Source organism: Trachurus trachurus (genome assembly GCF_905171665.1).
Source record: "Trachurus trachurus genome assembly, chromosome: 14".
Taxonomy (NCBI): Eukaryota; Metazoa; Chordata; class Actinopteri; order Carangiformes; family Carangidae; genus Trachurus; species Trachurus trachurus.
The window spans coordinates 10551460-10573856 of record NC_139903.1 but is presented as its reverse complement, the minus strand read 5'-3'; the positions used below and the strand labels follow the sequence as shown (position 1 = coordinate 10573856).

Below are 22397 nucleotides of genomic sequence, written 5' to 3'. Positions count from 1 at the left end.
AACTTGTCTGGGTTTGATGAAACTGTTAGGAAAGGCTTAATACCATGACATCACACAGTGCCCCACATGCTTCAACCCAACCCACCCCTCCTCATCCTCATCCTCGTCCTCATCCTCATCCCCCAACCCCGCACACCCTCAAACCCCACTGGCTCAGAGCAAATACAACCTAGTGGAAATAGATTTTATATAAGCAGACTAATTAAGAGTCTGTGCGATCGTCCTCTGAGGGGATGTAAGGTTTAAAAGAAACGAGTGAGGATTTCAGTTTTTCTCTCCTGTTTGAACTTTTTCTTTTTATCCATCTGTCATTAACTGGAAGCAGCAGCAGCACTACACACACACAAACACACACACACACTATGGTTTCACACGTATGAAACATCTGGATGGGAGTAATTTGAGCTACATCATTTATTTTTATTAGGAGGGAGACTGTGTCCTCTGGGAGGGCCGCAAACATGGCTGCACATGAGTTTGGTTTAAGTGGCACAACAGCCACCGCTGGGTTGTGTACGACTTTAATGACTCGGGCACATGAGCTGTGTGGCAGCTGAACGCTTTCTTGTGCTTCAGGAAGACGAGCAGTGGTGGAATGAAACTGAGTACATTTACTCGAGTTGAGTGTATTTTTTATGTACTTGTATTTTACATTTTACGCTACTTTATACTTTTACATCTTTGTAGGAATGTACTTTTTACCCACACACAGGCATCTGACTGCGCGGTCTATAATTACCAGCTACTTCTCAAGTTTTAGATTTATGTAGGAGGAACACATGAAAAGCTTATGGAGATGGATTGTAGGGTAAAAGGAGGTAACAAGATTACAGAAAGTCACAAACAGTTCCTCTCTCCTCTCCTATCAGTCGTCTCATTGTCAGATTTTAGATTCTGACCCTGAAATTAAAAGATAGTTCAATACAAAGTTAGTAGTTAGCATTAGTCCTCATTGAGCTTGATTAACCAATGAAAACAATAAACTAATAATGTGTTTTATGATTACAGGCCTGAAATGTAGCAGAGACTTCATGTCATAACATATTTCCAAACTGTGAAGGTGACTGACAATCATTTGAGTAAATAAAAAGTTCCTCTTCTGCGATTTTTTGTCATTTTCTTGTTAAATATGAATTTGAAATGATAAAATGAGTCAAAATGAGTGAGCGATTAAAGCAGATACTGAGTATTTTGTATCATTTCTGTTCACTCATATTCATGTCCATAACCATAAACATCATCTTAACTTATTGTTATGTGGCAGTACAATACAACATTTAAGATGATCCATGATGCCCCAAATGATTTTAATGTTTCAGGGGCTCAGATACTGTAAGTTAGATTTTTCTTCAGCACACACACACAGCTACCTGAAGGGTGACTAGTCAGCAGTGTTACTGTTTTGTTTTTTGTTTTTTTATTGTTTTTTTTAATGTTTATTAGTCATTAACAACAGTGGAGCTGGAGTTTGCTGCTGCAGCCTGCAGTGTGTCCTCTGAGCTGAGTGCGACTGCCCTCTTCAGACTCAGTATGAACAGTAACGTTACGTCCTCCATCGGCAGCACACTCAGACTCTGATGGTGACAGGAGCAGATGAATATAGAAGCATTAAGATACTACACAAATCATGCAGAAGAACAGAAGGAAGCCTGGCGGCGCTGAGATAACGCAACAATAACAATAACTATCTAGCATAACTGTGCCAGGCAGCAGCAGTATATGAAGCAGAAATGAGCACTGACTCTTGCATATTTATTGAGTGTAGAGCAGCAGCAAACAACTACACACATTAAGTACAACGTCAACAACCAACAAGAGCTTATTTGAATAAAATGTTACAGGAAATAGTTTTGAAACTTTATTTTTTAAAATAGCATTGCTTGTTTAATGTCAGACTGAGAAGCATCGTCAAACAGGTACAACAATAAAAATGATATTATTACACGGTGAGGTCGGGCCTGCATGAAGGAAATCAGACCTACAGGCTGCAGAGTTCAGTCCGGTCCAGCTTTTAAATAAGAAAACTATCATTGCATTTAATTCAATTCGGCTTTATTTATAAAGCACATTTCATGCACAAGGCAGACTCAATGTGCTTCACAACAGGTATACATAGAGTACAGTAAAAACAGTCATAAAAAATCAATTAGAAATCAATCAGTGTGCAATAAACAATCATATGAATGCCATCTTCACCACATACACACTTAAACTAACACATGCGCACATGCACATACGCACACAGTTCAACAGAACGCTGTCGAAAAAAGATAATTTACATTTAAAAATGGCTAACTGTATCAGACAAGGTGTCCCATTCTTGTGGGGCATATACACTAAAAGCTGCCTCCCCTTAAGTATAGTTGTGTTACTGTAGTTGTTCATAATGAGTTAGGCTCTCTATTTGTTCACTAGGAGGTTGTTCTAGTCTCATTAAATTGTGTTGGAGGTTACTGTGACTTTAAACCTAAGAGACGTTTTTTCTCTTTGTTTTGCTGTGGTCACTCTCTGACCTCTGAGACTGAGCCCGTGCAGTGGGGTTGGAGGTCACTGACCAGAGGACACATCCTCCTGGTGATACACAGCGTTTTATCTCTGGCTGCAAGTCAGAAGAAGAAGAGCTGCACACAAACACATGAACACAACAAAGCTGCATAATGAGCAGGATGGTGACGATGCTTGTTCTAAAATTGAGGATTAATCTCCCAAATATTTAGACAGCTACTTTGAGTTTGATGTCGTGTTTACTTCAGTTATTATCTCCATGTTTCTCTTTTTCTTTCCTTCCATAGTGTGGGAACTATTTACTAAAAACATTCAAAATTAAACTTTGCATGCAGAGGAAACATTGTGATGTGAGTTTTCTCCCTTTTATAATCCATGTGTTGTGTTGTGAAATACCAAACTAGTACTTGGTAACAGACAAGACACTGAAGACAATAGGAGGTGGTACAGCATTTATTATAAGGTGGCACACAACACAGAACACATGCTTAAAATGCTATGCTGGATCAGTTTTTTTTTTTTTTTTTTAAATGAGAAGCCACAAGGTAAAATCCACAATACAGTTTGAAATACAGATTACAGATTACTTCCATGGTGGACAACAGACAGATAAATGCTGACGTCAAGAGGAGTGGAGTAGGTGGTTCTGTAATATTTGGTCTTAAACCACATTCGCCTCTTAAAAATGCTACTTGGAGTAACAGGAGGTCACCTTTACCCCTGATGAGCCAACACAACCAGTGAAAATGTATTTTTGACACACAATGTAACGGCCACAGTAATGAACGGATGTTGAAAAGCTGTTAAATGCTATAGTTTATGCTACACTGCTATTTATCATTTAAGTAGATATGTTCCCTTATACAGTTGTAGTACTGAATGTCATAAAGCACAAAGCTGAAAGCACAAACCGTAGAGCTGAATATTAAAGTTAGTATATTATACAAGTCGGTCTTTGCCTTAGAGTAAATTCATAATAGAATATCCTGTTAGTATTTCCATGACAAACAGATTATCAAGGACCTCCACTTAATCTAACAAAGGCACTGTGTTCAGAATCAAAATCTGCTTTTCTCAGTAAAAGGAGCACAGCAAAAGATAATATCAAGTTTTTTTTTCATGAGCAACCATGTTTTTTTTTTGTTTTTTTTAGTCCACACATGTACATGGTTACTCAAATCAGGTGTGTGAAGGGCTGTGTGTCGATATCTGAGTGAGGTGGCGTAAAGTGGTGTACACGTCAGTCCCTCTCTCCCACAGCCACAGCCTCATCACACCACAGAGAGGTGAAACACTGATTGGCTCTGCCAGGCTGCACAGTGTGAAAATCAGGCAGTGTATCCGTTATCAAGTGGTCTTTTTTTTCTTTCTTTCTTTTTTTTTTTTTTAGGTTTGATTGGCTAATGGACTGATATTGGTTTTTATTAATCACTTGTTGGATAAAAAAATACTGGCCATTTCAAATTATGGTAAAGAAACTGCTTCATAATAATAATAATAATAATGATACCGGTAATAACATTTGCAAAAAGCCAGGCAGTGTTTTCACCATAGGTCGTTAAGAGTAGTTGTAGAAACACATTCAAATTTAGAGGGAGTTGTAACATTTGTGTCAAAAACAGAGAGAGATTAAATTTGCTCCGACCAAAACAAGCCATATTTTTATTTCACAGAAAATAAGAACATGGCATGATGATAGCTTCACCAACATGATAAAACAAAAATATTAAAAGTCACAGACTCTGAAAAGTGGTTAATAATAAACATTCACAATTATTCACAAGGCACAGAACTGAAAATCTTGTTTGTGTTTTTTTTTTTTTTTAAAAGGGGGGAAGCCAAACTGAAATGTGTGTAAAAAGCAGGTTGGATAGTGCAGCAAGAAGCAGAGGCTGATATGGAAATATTACGTTTAGATGTGTCGCAGGCAACAAACGGCTCTGTCAGTTTAAGGAAGAACTTATTATGGGTTAGATCCTAAAGAGACCCTGCCATCTAGAGGTTGAAAGTTGTTACACACACACACACACACACACTGTGATGATGCACTGATCATTTAGCTGATCTTGGCTCAATGTAACAAGACCAGCAAGAAAAAAATAACATACATAATTTTCACTTAATCCACTTAACCAAACTGAAGACCGTCCGAGCACAAACACCATGTGCCGTTTACCACCTGATCACATGCTCATTTAACAACCTCTCTGTTTAATCCCTGCTCCATAACTTCAGACTGAATGCAACGCAGCAACTTTCAACCCAGAGGTCAGAGGTCACTATTTTTTTTATGCCATAATAATCTACGTTCGGGGTTATTCTTGAAAATTACAAAATATTATGTACACAACCTGCAAAAGTGCACATTTTTACACAGCATCTGAGACACACTACTACCACGTCTGTGTGGCAGGAGGACTGAGGAAAGCGAGAGAGAGAGGACTAGTGATAGTGAATTAAAGCTCAGACCCTGAATATCTACCATGTGCTACTTGAGGTAATACAGTAATATTCAGCAAGCCCGGCAGGCGTCCAGGGTCTCTATTAAGGCTAATCTTTCTAAGTATGGCTTGTGTTATTCATTTCCGTTGCTTAGCATTCGTGTCCAAACGTGACGAAAGTGAAAATAAACTCTATTGTTAGTATAAGTGGATGTTATATGGAGAACAGGGAGCGACATTTAATCATAATCCATCTGCAACACAGTGATACACTGACATAAATCCAACTAAAGCCAAACCACCGTCCTGAGGTTTGGGCACTTGAGTGGTGAACAGGCACTGCACATCAGAACGAGTAGGACACGCAACATGACAACATACCACGAGGTAAGGATTACCATACAAATGATTCAAAAGTCAGATATCTAATAATAATCTACTGTCAATATTACAATCACAGTGGGAGAGGATCTGGTGAGCTTTAAGTGTAAGAGCGGTTTGGTAATCCGTCAAGTTCCCTCTGAGTGAGAGAAAAAGTCTAAACAATGTAAAATAAAACTGATTATGTGTTAAAAGAAAAATAAAAGACACTAAATCAATGAACACTATGCTCAGTCTGCTACTTCATCCGCTCCATTATGAGCATTGGATCATTTAGTGACACACTGAGAATTAGACAGGAGAAGAGTATGTTATTCAGATTTGGCCTAATTTTAGCACCTTCTGCTGAAGACTGTGGCGTTTTTTCTTTTTTTAGATGATGATTATCACCACCACCACATTTAAAAAGAGCCGGTGACGTCTTTTGTCTCTCAAACATGTCTAACTCTGCTTCGGATGACCTATCGGGCTGAGCAGGACTGCAGCATCTAATCCCAGCTAACTAGTCGAGTATGATTAAAAAACAAAAAACAAACAGTGTCTCTAAAACAAGAACTAAAAACAAGAAGATACATATAGTCTGGTCCTTTAGAAGTGATGAAGGCCCCAGCTTGTTTCCTTTACAAAATAATAATTAAAAAAAAAAAAAAAAAAACCTCTTTAAAATACAAAAACCCTCTTGGTTGCTATCAAGGGCTTTTGGTCAAAGGCAGTTGCATACGAGGTCATAGGCTGAAAATAATGTTTTCATGCTTGAGGCAGATACATGTCGAAGGATTCAGAGTAATAAGTCTCTGGCCTGATTCATCACATGGCTGTTTGGCACTGTGGGTTGGTCATCTTCTGCAGCAGCGGGATCTGTGGGATCAGAGTCACATGGATTAGCTGGTTTTAACAGAGAGGAATAAACACAAGGGCCCGGTGCACGACGCTGTCACACAGTCGCTAACGATCCCGCTGGACGTCACCTCAGTCTGATAAACACCATTTGCACAATCTGAAACCTTTTTTCAAATGTATTTATTCAACATTTGATCCCTACCACTTATAAAACTATTATAGCATGGATGTTGTCTGAAAACATTCATCTTCTGAATTCTGTCACGCATCAAGAGGTCAAGTTTTAAAGTGCAGCTGCGGCGCCGTCTGCTGGTCAGTTGTGGTACAGTCAGCATGAACATGTGTTGACTGCACAACTGGTTTGAATGAAAATATATTTCTCCTGCTTAGTCATGAAGCTAATTGAACTTTAAGCCAGCTAAAACAAGCTAAACAAAAATAATAATACAACTATGACATGAAATCACCTCGTAGTTATTTGGGGGACCCATGTTAATGAACTGTTAACTACTTATACAACATGATTTTCACTTTATAGGCATAATTATCATAGTTTGGTCGTCTGTGGGTTGTGTAATTCTCCATCTAACTTCCCTTTGTTGTTCCTACACTGCTCTGCGTTGTTGTTCTATTTGGTCTCTGAAGGCCTGAATGATAAAGCAACAGCATGGAGCCTGCAGCTTGGCAAGATGGAGGATTGTTGAGCACCGGCGGGTGTTCTTGCTCTCGTTAAGTGGCCCTGTGGTCAGTTGTTGTAATAACATGAGTCCGGCTTTGTATCTTTTGTCCAAGAAAGTCCAGGACGTTTCAGTTATCAGCAATAAGCAAGCGAACAGCTGAACCTGAAGATAACAGAGTCAGTACAAAGACGCCGCCTCAGAAGAGTCTGAGAGTCACTCACCTTGGTCAGATCGACCCCGGTGAGGGCGTTGACGGAGACGGGCAGCTCAGCTAGTAAACGGTTCACCTCCCCAGTCACTCGACTGCCCTCTCCACTCAGGATGACGATCTCGTTGGTCTTGGCCAGCGGTGCCGCCACTTTACTGGCAATCTGATAAAAAAACACAGTGAGCATCTGTTTGTTATTTCACTGATAAAACACACACAAACACACACACACACTCCACACCATCTATTAATGAGAGGAATGACTAGAAGTCACACAAATATACAGTATACTTTATCATTGATTTTGTTGGTAACACTTTATTTTAAGGGGTCCTTGTTCCTGTGTATCTACCTAATTAATTACAGTGTAATTACCTATGTAACCGTATGTAATAACATGTACTTACATTGTAAATACATAGTGTATTTTGGTGTACTTACAGGTCCTTGTTACACTTGTAATAAGAAATGCTTGTGCAAAGAGAGAGGCCACTTTGGCATTTCTTATTACAAGTGTAACAAGGACCTGTAAGTACACCAAAATACACTATGTATTTACAATGTAAGTACATGTTATTACATACGGTTACATAGGTAATTACACTGTAATTAATTAGGTATATACACAGGAACAAGGACCCCTTAAAATAAAGTGTTACCATTTTGTTTTATTTCTCAGAAAAAAAAACACTTATGTGAAGACATCGTAGGGGATTAGCATGAATAACTATGAATGCAGGAGAACTACTACTAATAGAATCTGCAAGGCACAAGGGTTCATTCATTTTAGTGATGCAGACACTAGTTCAGGTGTGTGACGGCACTTGATTGAAGTATTGACATTCACAACTGAACTGACTGATTTGGTGATGTTGAGGTATAAAATTCAACTCCAAAATAATAGTTATTTTATTAACAGCAGCTATCATTATTTATTGCCCTCTGTGTTCTTGATGATGTTCTCACATTATTGTACATCTCATTTTTCTGTTGAATGTTTCTAGTTTTTTCTGGTTTCTCCTGCACATTTGTGATATGTTGTATCTATTCTATATATTGTATCTTTTTGTTGTTGTTGTACTCTTTTATGGTGCTGTTTTATATACTGTATATTTATTCTCTCACGCTAATAAATCAATCAAATCAAATCATGTGTTTCCCTATTGAAAAAGTTGTTTTAAGAAACAGTGTTCTCTAGCAGTGAGGACAGTGGGAAATTAACCAAATACACCAAACTTCCCTAACGGTGCCGATCCCCTTAAAACCAGCGCTGTGTGAGTGTAACATGTCACAGACCTTGGGCAGAGCCTCCAGGACCAGAGCCGTCTTAGCAGCCTCTCCGTACTGCAGGTAGGCGTCGGCTTTCAGCCTCATCTTCTCAGCCTCGGCTTTTCCCACTGCTTCAATGGAGGCGGCCTCGGCCTCACCGATGCAGCGGATCTTCTCGGCCTCTGCCTGCGCCGTCAGCACTTTCTTTATCCTGTGGTGGTGTTAGGAAAACATGAACAGGCTTGTTTAGTGTTTATTCACATTTGCAGACAAATCTACAGCTCTGTACTGTCTGAATTGTGGCACTATGTACTACATAGTAGTAGTAGTTATTCTACATACAGTTATTCAGTATTCATGTTTGAATTCACAACTGATTAAAAAAAATGAAAAAGCAGTTGAGTCCAGTTTTACGGTTGTATTTATTCAGCTGTAAGCTTTAAAAAAGACTGGTTCACCGACTGATGCATGTGTGTTTAAAATGCTGTAAGTGGAGCTCATTTTGTTTACACATTGCAGTTAAGGGCTGTGCTCATGTAGGCGTGTTTTTCCAAAAACAAAAGGAAAAGAGTCAACAGCGTGTTTGCTCATGTTTCCTGATTTTATTTGCGCTCATTGTGAGCTCCGTTGGATAAGTTAAATAAAATCTGCTACCTCCCTAATGTTGTTGTACTGTATTTCTGTGTCACTCATTTGCATAATGGTCAACCTGTCCTGAGGAGACTAAACACTGCTCCGATAACGCCGTGAAGGATGAACCATCATTAGTTATTGGTTGGATTCTCCTATTTGAATGGTGGCAGTGTCTTATTTTGAGGCAGACTGCTATGCTGCTGTCAGATCAGTGATATGTGATCCATAAAAAATATTAAAACATTTGTAATGCAAACCGTGCGCTCTACTCACTTGTGTCCCTCGGCCAGCTGCTGCATCTTGTAGGCTTCGGCCTCCGCAGGTCTCTTCACAGTGGCGATGAGCTCCTTGTCAGTGCGGTCGATCTCCTTCTCTTCAATGGTGATCTGCTTCTTCCTCTGCACCACCTCAATCTCGATCTCCTCCAGGCGGATCTTCTGCTGCTCTTTGGCCGCCTGCAGCTCGTACGCCAGCTGGGCCTCTGCTTTCTGAGAAACAAGGCCAGAGTGTTTATTGATACCTTGAGCTCCTGTGTTTGATTATTGTTAATGCTTTACTCACGGCAGCAGCCATCTATTATACCTTCGTGTTCACTTCCTGGTTGAAAGAAGCTTTCTGCATTTCCAGCTCTCGTTTGGAGTCGGCCATTTTTGTGTCAGCTAAGAATTTAATATCCATCATTTCTTTCTTACACTCCGCTTCCTATAAAAGACAGTGTACAGAAGGTAATGAAAGGGAGATTGATGATTATTGGTTAGCAAACATCTTTAGTTTTTATTTAAAATTGCTCTTGTGTTTGTTGTTTAAATGTTGTTCCTCTTACCCTGATGCCAGCGTCTCTCTCTGCCTCCGCCACTCCGATGTCTGCATCTCTTTGTACTGCAGCTGTCTGAGTTTTGCCCAGTGAGCTCAGGTACTCCACTTTATCATAGACATCCTGTCAGAGAGATGAACAAATGTGATGGTATGACGATGAAACTAGTATAATACAAATCATTAGACTGTAAAATGTTCAATTAGAAACTGATCTGTCACTCGCACCTTGATGGTAAAGCTGAGGATCTCAATACCCATGCGACCAACGTCAGGTGAAGCGACCTCTCGCACCAGGGCGGCAAATCTGTCTCTGTCTTGGTAAATCTGCTCAACAGTCAGGGTGCCTAAAAGATGCAGACATTGGTTAGTGTCTTTTGTATGAAGTTAAATGATAAATAACCCTGTAGATGAATAAACTGCACAGTACTGTACATATATATACAGTATATATAGTTATAGACCAAAAGGATCTCGGATTTCAAAAACTAGAAGACAAAGTGGACAAAACAAATACAAACAAACTAAGAATGAGTATTACTACCCACCCAGGATGGCACGTAGGTGACCCTCGAGGGTCTGCAGGATGACACTTTTGATCTCCACGACCGACTTTCCCAGGAACTGTTCGCAGGCATAACCCAGCAGCTCATCCTCTGTCATAACCTTGACCTGGTGCCAACACGGACAGAGATCGTCAGCTGAGCACACAAGCTCAAACACAGGCATGGCACACACACAAAACATGACATTATACTAGCTTTTGTATGTGGTACTATCATCCAAACATCATTTTCTATCTACTCAGTTTACAACATAGTATTACACCATCAGTAACATTTAGAAAACTCCGACAATACAAAAAACAACAACAACATAAAACATAAAACATAAAAGGAGGAAGTCCTACAAAGTCTGCAAATGCATTAGTAACATACAGCACATACATCCTGGGAGCAGCAGGGTGGTCGTTGCAATGGTCATCTTGTCTACAGTTACCATGCTTGATTAATCAGTGGTTTGGCAAATATTGGTCATGGAACAATTAATGGCCAGATAAAATACCAATTCATAAAAATCCATGTGAAATTACTTCTAATTGAATTTTAAATTGTTATCATCTCATAAAAACTGTGGCTGCAGCCACAATATCAATTAACCAACACCAGAAATCAGAGATTACTCTGCTCATCACCATCAACAGACCAGTTCCTTATGATACCAAGTGAAGCATGTGCTGTATATTTATATATATATAATTAACAATAAAGATGTTACACTAGAAATTTTTGATGCACAGAATATGCTACCTAGTTCTTCATTCATGTCACAATGCAGTGCTGATAACACAAAAATCTATTGAATGATCCTGTTAGCTGGTCGAAAAACAATGAGCAGGATTGTATATTTGAGGGAGCTAAAGGAGGGAGATCAGAGAAAATTATAACATTAAATTAAGAGAAAAGAGAAAATCAATGACCTGAGGTTTACAAGATACACACATGCTCACTTTGTTAAGAAATAAAAAATAAATGTGTGTAAAAGATCGAAGGTTTTGGGTCAAATACTCCACTGGGGCTGTAAGGAGAGAGAGTGAACTGGGTCCTTAGGCGAGAGGTCTGCACATGGCAACATGCACTCATACCAGGAACGAGGGAAACACAATGTAAAGGAGGGGGGTGGGGGGGGGGGGGGGGGGGGGTGGACGTCATTCCAAGGAAACACATCTGAAAACGGAATAGGCCGCAACCGAGCCACACATCCGCACACAGGCCAGCAGAGACGGGAATAATGACTTGTGTGAAATGATCCTTTCTTGTCCTCCCGCCCTCCCATCCCACGCGCGACACCGCCCTTCCTTCTGCCTGCTCCAAACTTTACTGTACAAAACTTTATAAAAGCACCAATAAAAGGAAATGTGACAGAGGAAGAGGAGCAAAAAGATTTCCTGACAACTATTTCTTCAACTAATGTTCCTCAAAGAAAAGAACATTTTTAGGTGAAGAAGAAACTGACCAACAAAATGTTAAAGTTTAGAAAGATGTTTAAAGGGATTGTTCAACATTTTGGCAAATTCTTATTGCCATAATCCCTATAGTCATAACAGTAGGACTAGGTTCGTTACCTTTAATTGTCGGTGCAAGCTGTTTTTAGACCGGCCGGGCAGAGACGTGAGCTGCTCAGCTATCGCAACGGAGGCAAACGGTACTTTTGCCTTTCCCTCATCAAATACACAATCCAACAAACTCTCTGGTGGACAAGTTGTGACCTGCACATTCACCACGCTATGAAATAATAATGCAACATTACAAGACAACAAGAGTTGTTTTCGAGGCATATGTGTAGCCGGAACTACTTTCCAGATACGGCAGCTGGGCGGAGTGATTTCAAAAGAGCAAGTAGTTTCGAGTATTTACTTTATGTGTCGGCGTTTTGGCGTTGTTGGATTGCGTGTTTGATGAGGGAAAGGCGAAAGTACCACTTCGTGAGCAGCTCCCGTCTCTGCCCCGTCGATCTAAAAACAGCTTACACCGACAATAAAGGTAATGAACCTACCCATAAAAGGGATTATGGGATATATAATAGGCGAATCTGCCAAAATATTGAACTATCCCTTTAAGTACACAAAAATGATAATCCTTCTTAAAGTGGCAAACTATGGTGCAAGACTGTGAGCTATTTCTGCGCAACATTAAGCTAAAACAAAACCCTCATTAAATATTCTGCTCTGGTTTCCTTGAAACTGAGTCTGGTGAATGCCTTCCTCCGAGTCTCAACACTTGTGTCGCTTTAATTTAACACACACAACGACGCCCGTTACCATGGAACAGCCACTCCACAATGGCTGTGGCTTAGGTTGGGCCAATCAAACAGTGGCATGATGAGCCTCTGTGGAGTGAACTGTGTGAGAGTGAGGGACTGTTCAGCTCCCTGTTCAGAACAGTGGGCTCATTGTCAGCAAGCATGCATGTAGGAAAAAACACAGAGGAGAGGAACATCGGCATGTCTGTGACCAAAATACAGAACTGATAACGGGGGGGATCATATTTTAAAACACAAAAGAAATACTGGCATGCAGACAGAAAGAGGAATGAATAACAACAGGATATCACCTGAAATGGATATGTGGAAAATAGCGGTATATTATTTCAAAGAAAATCCACCTTAAAAGATGTTTCCTCCAGATTCAAGACAGGGCAAGACTTGGGTAAAATTTGGACGTGACTGCTGTACTGTCATCTTGCAGAGCAGATCCCAGGACAGGGACAGCCACCAAAAGGCAGTTTGTTGCTCAACCTCAACAACTATTGCACTAAATACATTCCTCACAGTGTTGTTTTAGTTCTCTGTCACTGACCTTGTTATAGAAAATGACAAATTGTAAAGTCTTGTTTCTTTTTCCAGTTTGATTATAATCATGTGCTACTGCAGTCTTTGTTTGTTTTCATACGATTACTGAAGAACTAACATTGTAACATGGAAAAGTGATAAGACTTAGGCTAATCCTATTATTCTACATTTGGGTTGATTTGTGTGGCTAATTACTCAGACAGGAGGGGAGAGTGGATTTTCTTTTAAGGTAGATTTTCCCTTCAGTATTTCAACCTGTTAAACCTGAGTTCATTTTGGCACCGATCACATTACAACAACGTAGCAGCAGGTGTAAAAAAAAAACAAAAAACAAAGACGAACAAGCAAAAAGAAAAAACATAACAAAGAAAAAAAAACACAGTGGTTGACACTAAGTTGCACATCCGTCTCCCAAAATAACTTTTCTCCTTTTACACTAGGACCAAGTTCACTGAAGGACTGAAAATGACACGGTTACACTTGTGTGGGCAGCGAGACAATAATGACACACAAACCAGGAAGTGCCAACTGAATTGTGCCAGTCTGGTGGTGAAATAATGAAGCTGTCTGTCGGTTGGTTGGTTGTTTTTTTTGACACAGTGCTATTGTCAGTCTGAGTGCAGCTTGGTCAGTACACAACATGAGTTTAAGTGTATTCTGCTGAGGAACAGGGATAAAAAAAACAACAACAAAAAAAACATGCAAAACAACAATTAGACCCAACATCTGTGTGTACATCTACATGACATGGCTTAGCTTGAGTCCTCTGTATAAAATACCACCTTTTGCTGAGATTATGGGGTGATGCCAGAGAAAAAAAAGAAGGGTGGAGGAGGGGTGTGTGGGTTAGTAGAGTCTGAGCTGGCATTCCCAGGAAAAGTGTGGTGATTTACCTGAGCCACCCCAGTGACAGTAATAGCTACACCCTCCGCTGTCTCTACATCATCACACTTGGGCTGCAGGGTCATAATCTCAAGCGTTATCCTGTGAAGAATGTGGAAAAAATATAAAATAAAAATTGACATGTTCGGAGGGAAAGCAAAATGAAGGGAAGGGGCCAGAACACAAGGAAAGAAACAGAAACAGGACAAAGTGAAACCATTCACCCAAGGACTCCAGATCACTAACAACGGAGCAAAATGAGATGCCGTCCACAATACAAAACTTGTCGGATTTAGATTTTCGACTCAAATGTAACTTCACTCGAATAATGCAATCTGCATTTTACATTTGGTTCCTCGCATCCTTTTTTTTCCCCATTTCTATAGCATTCATTTAGTGCCCCCGTTGCCAAAGGTGACTCAGAGTTCAGCTTTATGGCGAAGCTCAAGTTAGTGACAGCTGATTGTCTCCTTATGACTGCTGAAGGAAAAGGCAATGAAGATGAGAAGAAAAAACACAGACAAGGTTAGCATGTTAGTTAAAACCGTTTCCCTGGGTTGTCCTTCGAGCTCCAGCCACTGCTTTGTTTTTTGTTGTTTTTTAGGGTCTTTTGAAATGCATTACCTGAGCCACCCCTGTCACATCCAGGGGCACACCCTCCGATGTTTCGATATTCTCACAGCGACAGAGGATGGTCATAACCTCCAGAGACATTCTACGCAGGCAGGCAGCGGGAGTAGCAGAGGCAAAACAGTAAGTTGGACAACAGCTGTTAGGAAAGTCAGTAACCAAGGTCAAGAGGAAAAAGGAAACAGGGGGCAAAAGGCACAACCTGGCTTTCCTTTTATTTATTTTTTTACTGATTTTATCAAAGGAGACTGTTTTATGTATCTAGGTGCCAGAACTGTCGCAGCTACAACAGAAGGATCCTTCTCTCTGTCAATAAATGTACAAATAAAATCTATATAAACTGGGGAAAAAGCACAAGATCTGATGGTTCAAGAGACTTCTTGATCCCAGTGACTCTGCAAGATTGCATCTGTATGGAGATTATACAGGAATGTCTTTAATAAACAATCATAGCCTCAAATTCAATACTAGTTTGAGCTGACTGTTTATGTGAGATAACGAGCTGATAGACCAGCCAGAGCTGTTCCTTTGTAATAAATCCTGGGACTTGTGGTCGGAGTTGACTTCGTCAAGTCAAAGATATGGGAGGCTGACTGCAGCAACACTTGAAGAGAAGGCTCTCTGGTTAAAAGCCCCACCCCCTCTTTCTCTCCAGAAAAATTGGATCAATGAGTCACAGGCCTGGACATTAGGATGATTACTGCAGCACGAGCGGGAAGCTCCCTCCCTCTGTTTCTATACCACCATCCAGGCAGCCGCTGCTTTAGACACACAGGGCACTTAGCTCAAGTTGTCACTTCTCTGAAGAGGAGCAAGAGCATCTTTCCTGTTCTCATCCTCCAAGTTAATCTGAAATGTTGACCAAACTGCATACGACCAACAAACTGCACAGAATATAAATAGATGAGGATGAGGATTTATGGGACAGCTCGTCTCTTAACGAGGATTCATAAATCCCGACATGCATCAACTTCATTTTATTTGCTAAAGGTCTACCATTAGGTCGCCTAGCAACTAAAGACAAAGAGCAGCACTTAATGGGAAATGGGTAACCTGAAGGAGACACAGCAGGGCCGAGGCAGGGTGAGATACGAGACAAGACGCCAGACAGAGCAAAGCAGGTTAGCAAAGTAGAAACAAAGAAGCAGGAAAACACTCCAATAACACATTGTTTTTTAAAACCAGTAGCCCAAGAAACAAAAAATAATACTACCACATGTCAGTTTATGTTAAGGTTTACGATTACTGTATAACATCTTTCACAGTTATTTACAATTTTAGAAATGTTAAAGTAGCTATAAATTCCCATGAATGGGATAAAATTCATCAATAGCTGGTCTGTAAATCGCTTCATCGCAGATAAAAAACTGCTTCTGTGACATTAAAGCAGAGACCGTTTCCAAAACCCTGACATTGGCACATTTTAGAGTTGGTGGCTTAAATCCTCTCTCTGGGTTGAAGCTCAAACAGGCCGACAAATCGCCTGCGTTACAGCTGCAGGTTTTGTTTCTCTTTGGGAACCGACTCATTTGAGATGAGACTACAGATTTAGTTTTCTGGCTTCAAGCTCTGGCAGAGATAGTTCAATAAATAAGTAAATAAATGAAAAATAAATAAATAAATGTGGGTTTTTTTTTTGTTAAATGAAAAATCTGCCTCTTCTTTTCAATTTCTTTTTCTTTGTTGTTGTTTTTTTGTTGTTGAAAGTGGTTCAAAATGGTTCACATTCACATTTCAAGTTTTTTTTGTTGTAGTATGGTTTTGTAAATATTTTGCTTGTAACAGTCCCTGACCTCGTCATTGTGTACCTTCTATTTATTTTTCCAGTGTTACTATCTCTGAAGCTGGCTTGTTGGAGATGCATTTTAAATCAGCAGACAGTGATGAGTCGCTGTGTTTATACATCTGCCAAACATTAGTCTTTAATATTGATGTTGTTTGTCTCAAACCATCATAACTTGTTTATTCTTTGATGGACTGTATAAGGGTAGAAAAGAACAACCACGGCTCCTTTTCTAATGAGTTTAATGAACCTCTACAGAGTGGAAGAAAAGCTAAACTTAAAAACGTCATCTACATTTAATCATATGGAGACTTGAAAATGACTCCTATTACTGTAGAGAAAAAGACAAGCGAATGTTTAAATCTCAAACTTTAAGTCTAAGTCGGGCAATACATATATTTTTTGTTTAAGTCCATGAAAATAATCAAACCAATAATACTTTCTATTTCCCTTCTGTCGTAGCCAATCACAAATGTATAGTTTTCATTTTTAGCTCAGTAGTTTCTAGCACACTGGGTGAGGCTGCATTTAGAAACATGAATACATTTTTAGTTTTGGGTCAAAATATATTTTTGTGTATTACAGTGTGTACGTGATTGACTACTAGTGTCAATGTTCATAATTGTGAATTCAATGCAGTAGCGTCACTTATGGATTTATTAGCTTTGGAAAACAATTGAGCGCTGTTGAATAAATAATATTTGGCCACATGGACAATACTTCAAGGGACAATTTGTTGTTGGCTGATTCTATGTATTGGATTTGTTGACAATAAGAGGAAACATAATATTCCCAGCTGTATCCTTTCATTTTACACCTTCTTCATAAATTATACATACAAGATACAGGATCTTTAACAAAGATACAGGATCTTGTATGTGCGTGAGGCGGACACCTGTCCTCAGGCTGATGCTTAACTGCTGCTGGTTTGTGCCCAAAACAGAAAGACGCGAACTGCCAAGAGGCATGAATGCACCATATAAAAGCAGTGACAGACTGTGGACAATAAGCTTTGATATATCTTGTTATATATCATGATATATCTAATGGTGGCAATGGAGGAAAACACAAGCAACACCTGCTACGGTATATTAAAATTCAGGGTAATTTGACTGATTTCTCTGCCTGTAGTGAACAAATGGACAGATCAAAACAGGCCAAAAGAAGGAAGTGCTCCCACAAGGAACACAGAGTTTTGTTTACTAAGAAATAGCATGTTGTTATAAAGATGCGTATTTGTGTAAACTATGCAGAGGACCACTGACCTCTGTTACTAAATTATGTAAAGTAGGACTTTGGAAGTGAATAAAGCCATTTTCAAACCAGTGGTTAAGTCTGTTGTGTGGACCCGAAGACTTTGAGCATTGTGTGCCATCTAAGACTCCATTGCCAAGGGGACATTTAAGCATTTTCTCTGGTTTTGGAGCCAGAGCAGACATGACGTACCTCTGAATGTCAGAGATGAGCCACCAGGCCCAGGACCAGCCTCCCACGACATACGTCTTCTCATCTGAGCCGCAGCAGCCACCTAAGGATCAAGACATAATGAAATGGTCACATGGTTAAAATCCAGCTACAGGAACATCTGCTAATAACAAATAACAGATTTCAAAACAAAAGCCAAGTGCAAGCTAAATACAATAGGCTACATGCAAAAGGCCGGCCCATTGCAGCAGAAACGTTTTCATTTAGCTCGTTAAGACCTTTCATGTGGCCTGATAGCAGCCTGCACTGCTTACTTAGCTGGAAAAACAATATTCGGTGGATAATTCAACACATGATGCATGAGGCATGTGGGTAAATCAAGTTCAACATCGCACTTCAAGGGGGAAACCTTTATAATAATTTTCCTACATGTAATACCAGCAGCAGCTTTTACTTTCAAGTCAAAGCAGTGCAGAAAGGTTAAGAAAAATCTTTCAAACCATGACCCAGTTTTCATGTTCTGCAGGCTGAGTTTCTAAGGAAGACGATCATGTGCAGTTTAACCCACCTCGACCACAGCCTTAACAGTGTTTGTTCCTGTGGTGTTACACTGGGAACAAGCAAGTTCTGTCTGCTTTCCGGTGCCACTGCTAGTCTCTTGATGCGATCTTACTTCTCTCCCACACACAAACACACAAACACACTGATGGGATGTTGTGATCTACTGTATCACAAGAGCGAGCTTTGATTTAGATGTTCTCCTTGATTGGGAACCCAATTGGCCATGTATACCCATGAGGTTTATCTTATCGCTACGATTCATGTGATTTTGGATTTTGGATGAACCTTTTATTGTACGTTGGATTAAACGTTCCATACGATGTTGATTAAAAAAAAATCAGACCAACTGAGCACACATCCTCCTATTTTCCTGTGCGGATAAGCAGACCACAACAGGAACACTACATTTAAAATAAAACTGCATGTATGCACTAGCAACTTCTTTTTTTTTAAAGTGAGTGTCAGATCTTTCCAGATTGAGATGTAAGTTGGGTTGGGCAACACATATCCGTCCCATTCAGCGGCCATGGTCTGATAGTTTAATCTTGAGTGTTTATAGTGTGACATTCCCAGCTGTCATATGTTAACGGACGGACAGAGGAGGAGGAGGAGGAGGAGGAGGAGGAGGAGGAGGAGGGGCTGGGGCTATCTTTACCAACAACACCCCAACAACCACGTATGTTACAACGGGCCACATCAACCCACATCATCACTGATGTTTTCATAACAAAAATGGCCATTGCCGGGAATACTGTGAACTTTAAAGTCTAAAGCAAAAAGCTCCAACAGACTTTTAGCATGAGAGAAATAATGAACTCTCTGGGTGTGACTGACAGATATCCAACAGGAAACAGCAGCATCACAATGTGCAAACCTGGGAAAAAACAGAGTGTACTCATGATAATGAAAAATTTAGCAAGCCTGTCTTCCAGGTCTTAATGTTGTCATATCCTTGCTTCAAACAGCTCAATGGCTGAAATGTACTAACTATACTTCTTTACTTTATTAGTTATTTAAATTACTAATTACTTTCTTCTTTTTTTTGCTATTTTACTCCTATAATTTTGACCAGAAACTAATCTGGAAAGGAATGTCCATGTGGAAGAGAGGTTTTTTGACAGCTCCCTTACAATTTAATCAAATTTATACACATTACAACGAGTATTTCCATTCATAAATAGGCTATTACAATTGAAAACCACCTGACTCCTGCCAAGTACCACTGACAACCAAAGTGAGGCCTTGAGACTGAGGATCTATAGAAAGAACTTGAACCGTTTTATTGGTCACAGTCGCTGGAGTCTACCACCGGCATTACTGAGATTCCTGACTGCATTCACTCCACAGCGGAGGGGGGAGGGGCTGCAATGCAAATGAATGGGTATTTACACAAGCTAAAGAAAAACAAAATCCTCTCATCAACTTTAGTTTTCTTCATGCAGAGCTGAGTTCTTGGAGAGAAATATATTCAGACAGCAACACACTAAATAAAGCAGCATTATTGACCATATTTAACAATGGCCTACTAAAGGAAGTTATAGGCTACTTTGGCACTAATCCTCCTCCTCACAATACAAAAGTCGTTTCAGGCTGTGGAATGAATCAGAATGTGCAAATCAAACCCACCCGCCTCTGCTCTCAATTTACATTCCTCTATGTAGTGACTAACAAACTTTTAAAGATTTTCTAACAAGGGACAAATCAAAGCTGTGTTTTATTTCCAACAGTGCACACTGTGAATAAGCAATGTAAAGTTTATTTAATACACAGTCACAAATGTCACAAATTGCTTCCATCAAAGATGCTGTGAAGGACTGTGCATTCAAAACAGTCAGACAAGAACCTGCTTTGACATAGCCTATTTGATTACTGAAGTGAACCAGAAATCTATTGTGCGCTGTGTTGCCGGACTAGATTTAGAAACTGAGCCAAGATCTTTTTTTTTTTTTTTTTAAACAGAGGTAAAGGTCATGCATTCCTAATAGTGGTTTGCCTGCGAAGTAGCCTGTCAGATGAATGGAGAATCGAGCCACATGACAGTGGTTTTGATTTTTTTTTTAGATAATACAGAGATAAGTGACTCTGGATAAAATGGGTGTTGCAACTGTCTCAAATGTTAGTTTCCTGAAACATGACAGAGAATTCAGAGAATTTAATAACTCCAAAATTCAATGCCATGCCAGTCTGTGTGTGCAAAAAAAAAAAAAAAACTCAACACAAAAGTAGGAGGTGGGCCCTGCCCGAGATGAAAAAAAAGGTTAGAGACATTAGCTGGTGCCTCAGTGCCAACCAGTCTAAAAGCACGAGTTTATCCGAGTCTGTAATTAAATTAATTTAGCTGCTGTACCATTACTATCCCTGTATGCAGCAGAGGACCGCTATATCCTGCCAGCACTCTCCAATAAGATAATAAACCATCAAATTGCAGTTTGAAGATGGGAAGTAAAAAGCAGTCACATGATGCAAAAATGTTACACTTTAAAATACCAAAGTGTGAACAGGAAACGGAATTCATCTTCTCGACCACAAACACGTTATGGAGGACACACACACATCACAGCACTGACATAACATGTGTAACAGATAGAAAAAAGGTGAATTAATAAAGAAAACACTACAGAAATATTTCCAATGAGATTTCTGAGCACGCAAACCTGTCAATGGCTGAAGCGCACTAGACTCTCTGTAATATCTCTGTAAATACACAACGAAGCTCAAGTTATTTTCGATTAAATGTTAGAAAAGTGGCGTATTATCATATCTCGAGGACTTCTCCAGTGAGATTTATATACCTAAAGGCTAAAAAGGCATGAGTCGCGGCGGGAGCCAGATGAGCAACACCACATCGTGTAAACAGCATTCACGTTACCTGAAACTACAAGGGCCTCGTTTGGTCCCACGGTGTGACAGTTTCCCATTATACCGACAGAAAAAAACAGGTATCCACACCTAACTCGATTAATACAAATGCAAGTTTCCCTTCTTTTTTCTTTTTCTTCTTTTTTTTCCCAACAAACTCTCGGTAATTTCTTTCTCAACACTCGTTCAGTTGTTCCACGCCCCTATCGATCTTTTTCCTTTTTTTTTTTTTTTTCCAAAATGGAGAGTCACAGTCGAGAAACGGATGCGTCATTACGCCGTAATGAGACGTACAGCTTCCGCTTAGAACTTTCAAAATAAAAGCAACCTCGCTGTATATGTGTGTAGATACTCGTATAGATTTTTATTTTGAAGAGTACATTGGCATGCTTTTGTCCTTGATTTCTTCTCTTCTCCTCTTTACCGCCCCTCCTCCACAAGGGACGACACGATTTCATAATAATAAAATAGGCGTGGCTGCCCATGTCTTCTCACGCAAGCAGCAGTAGTCTTGTGTTTCATGACCACAGCTCACTCACAATATTTAGCCACTGTCATCGTCAGCATGGTCATGGATTGCTGTCATGTGGACATACGTAGGCCTACTATGAAACTAATCACTGGAATGTAATTTAAAGGGAAGCCTTTAACTTTAGATTTGCAGATGCTTCTGATAAAATCTTTTTGTCATCTGAGGTCCCAGCTCCAAACCATAGCTCCTTATTTCAATATCATCTGAGTAGGCTATACTAGAGCTAGGACTGTTTTTTAAATTTATTTTTTAATTTTAGCTTTTATATTTTCTCTTTGTACAGATATAAACAAAGAATTGGACTGTGCATTGCTTTTTAGATTTGGGTACCTGGCTTAATGGACCTGCCTGCATGACTGACCCATCTGGTGTTTCCCACAACTTAAAAAACAAACAAAACAAAACAAAAAAAAACAGTTCATCTCTGCTGCTGCAATAGTTTCTGTTTAGAAATAGATGCAAGCTGGTCCTTTACTAAGAATGATCAAAACAGCAGGTGGATTAATCATTTCCAGTCTCCACAATTGCTCGATTCATGTCATGGTGGGTGTCACCATCCCACAGCCCCACGTGCTTTACCCCTACTTGTCTACCTCTCCTCCAT

General features: G+C 39.8%; 1 protein-coding gene across 1 annotated transcript; it reads right to left on the bottom strand.

The window, feature by feature from the left end:
- Positions 1-3860: 3860 nt before the first annotated feature.
- Positions 3861-21480, bottom strand: LOC310997609 (flotillin-2a). Its single transcript, XM_083987373.1, has 11 exons — positions 21272-21480; positions 17863-17944; positions 14015-14105; positions 10319-10442; positions 9999-10117; positions 9781-9894; positions 9540-9659; positions 9231-9445; positions 8352-8535; positions 7069-7218; positions 3861-6185 (listed from the first exon to the last, which is right to left on the bottom strand). The coding sequence occupies exons 1-11, from the start codon at positions 21318-21320 to the stop codon at positions 6135-6137; spliced, it is 1299 nt and encodes a 432-aa protein (XP_083843499.1). The 5' UTR covers positions 21321-21480; the 3' UTR covers positions 3861-6134.
- Positions 21481-22397: the final 917 nt, after the last annotated feature.

Excerpts from the sequence above, each read along its gene's own strand:
- LOC310997609 (XM_083987373.1), bottom strand. The coding sequence starts at position 21,320 with ATGGGAAACTGTCACACCGTGGGACCAAACGAGGCCCTTGTAGTTTCA. Across the intron at positions 14,106-17,862 it reads CTCATCTCTGACATTCAGAG|GATAACGCTTGAGATTATGA; the intron begins GTACGTCATGTC and ends CATTCTTCACAG. Across the intron at positions 8,536-9,230 it reads CAGCTGGCCGAGGGACACAA|GATAAAGAAAGTGCTGACGG; the intron begins GTGAGTAGAGCG and ends ACACCACCACAG.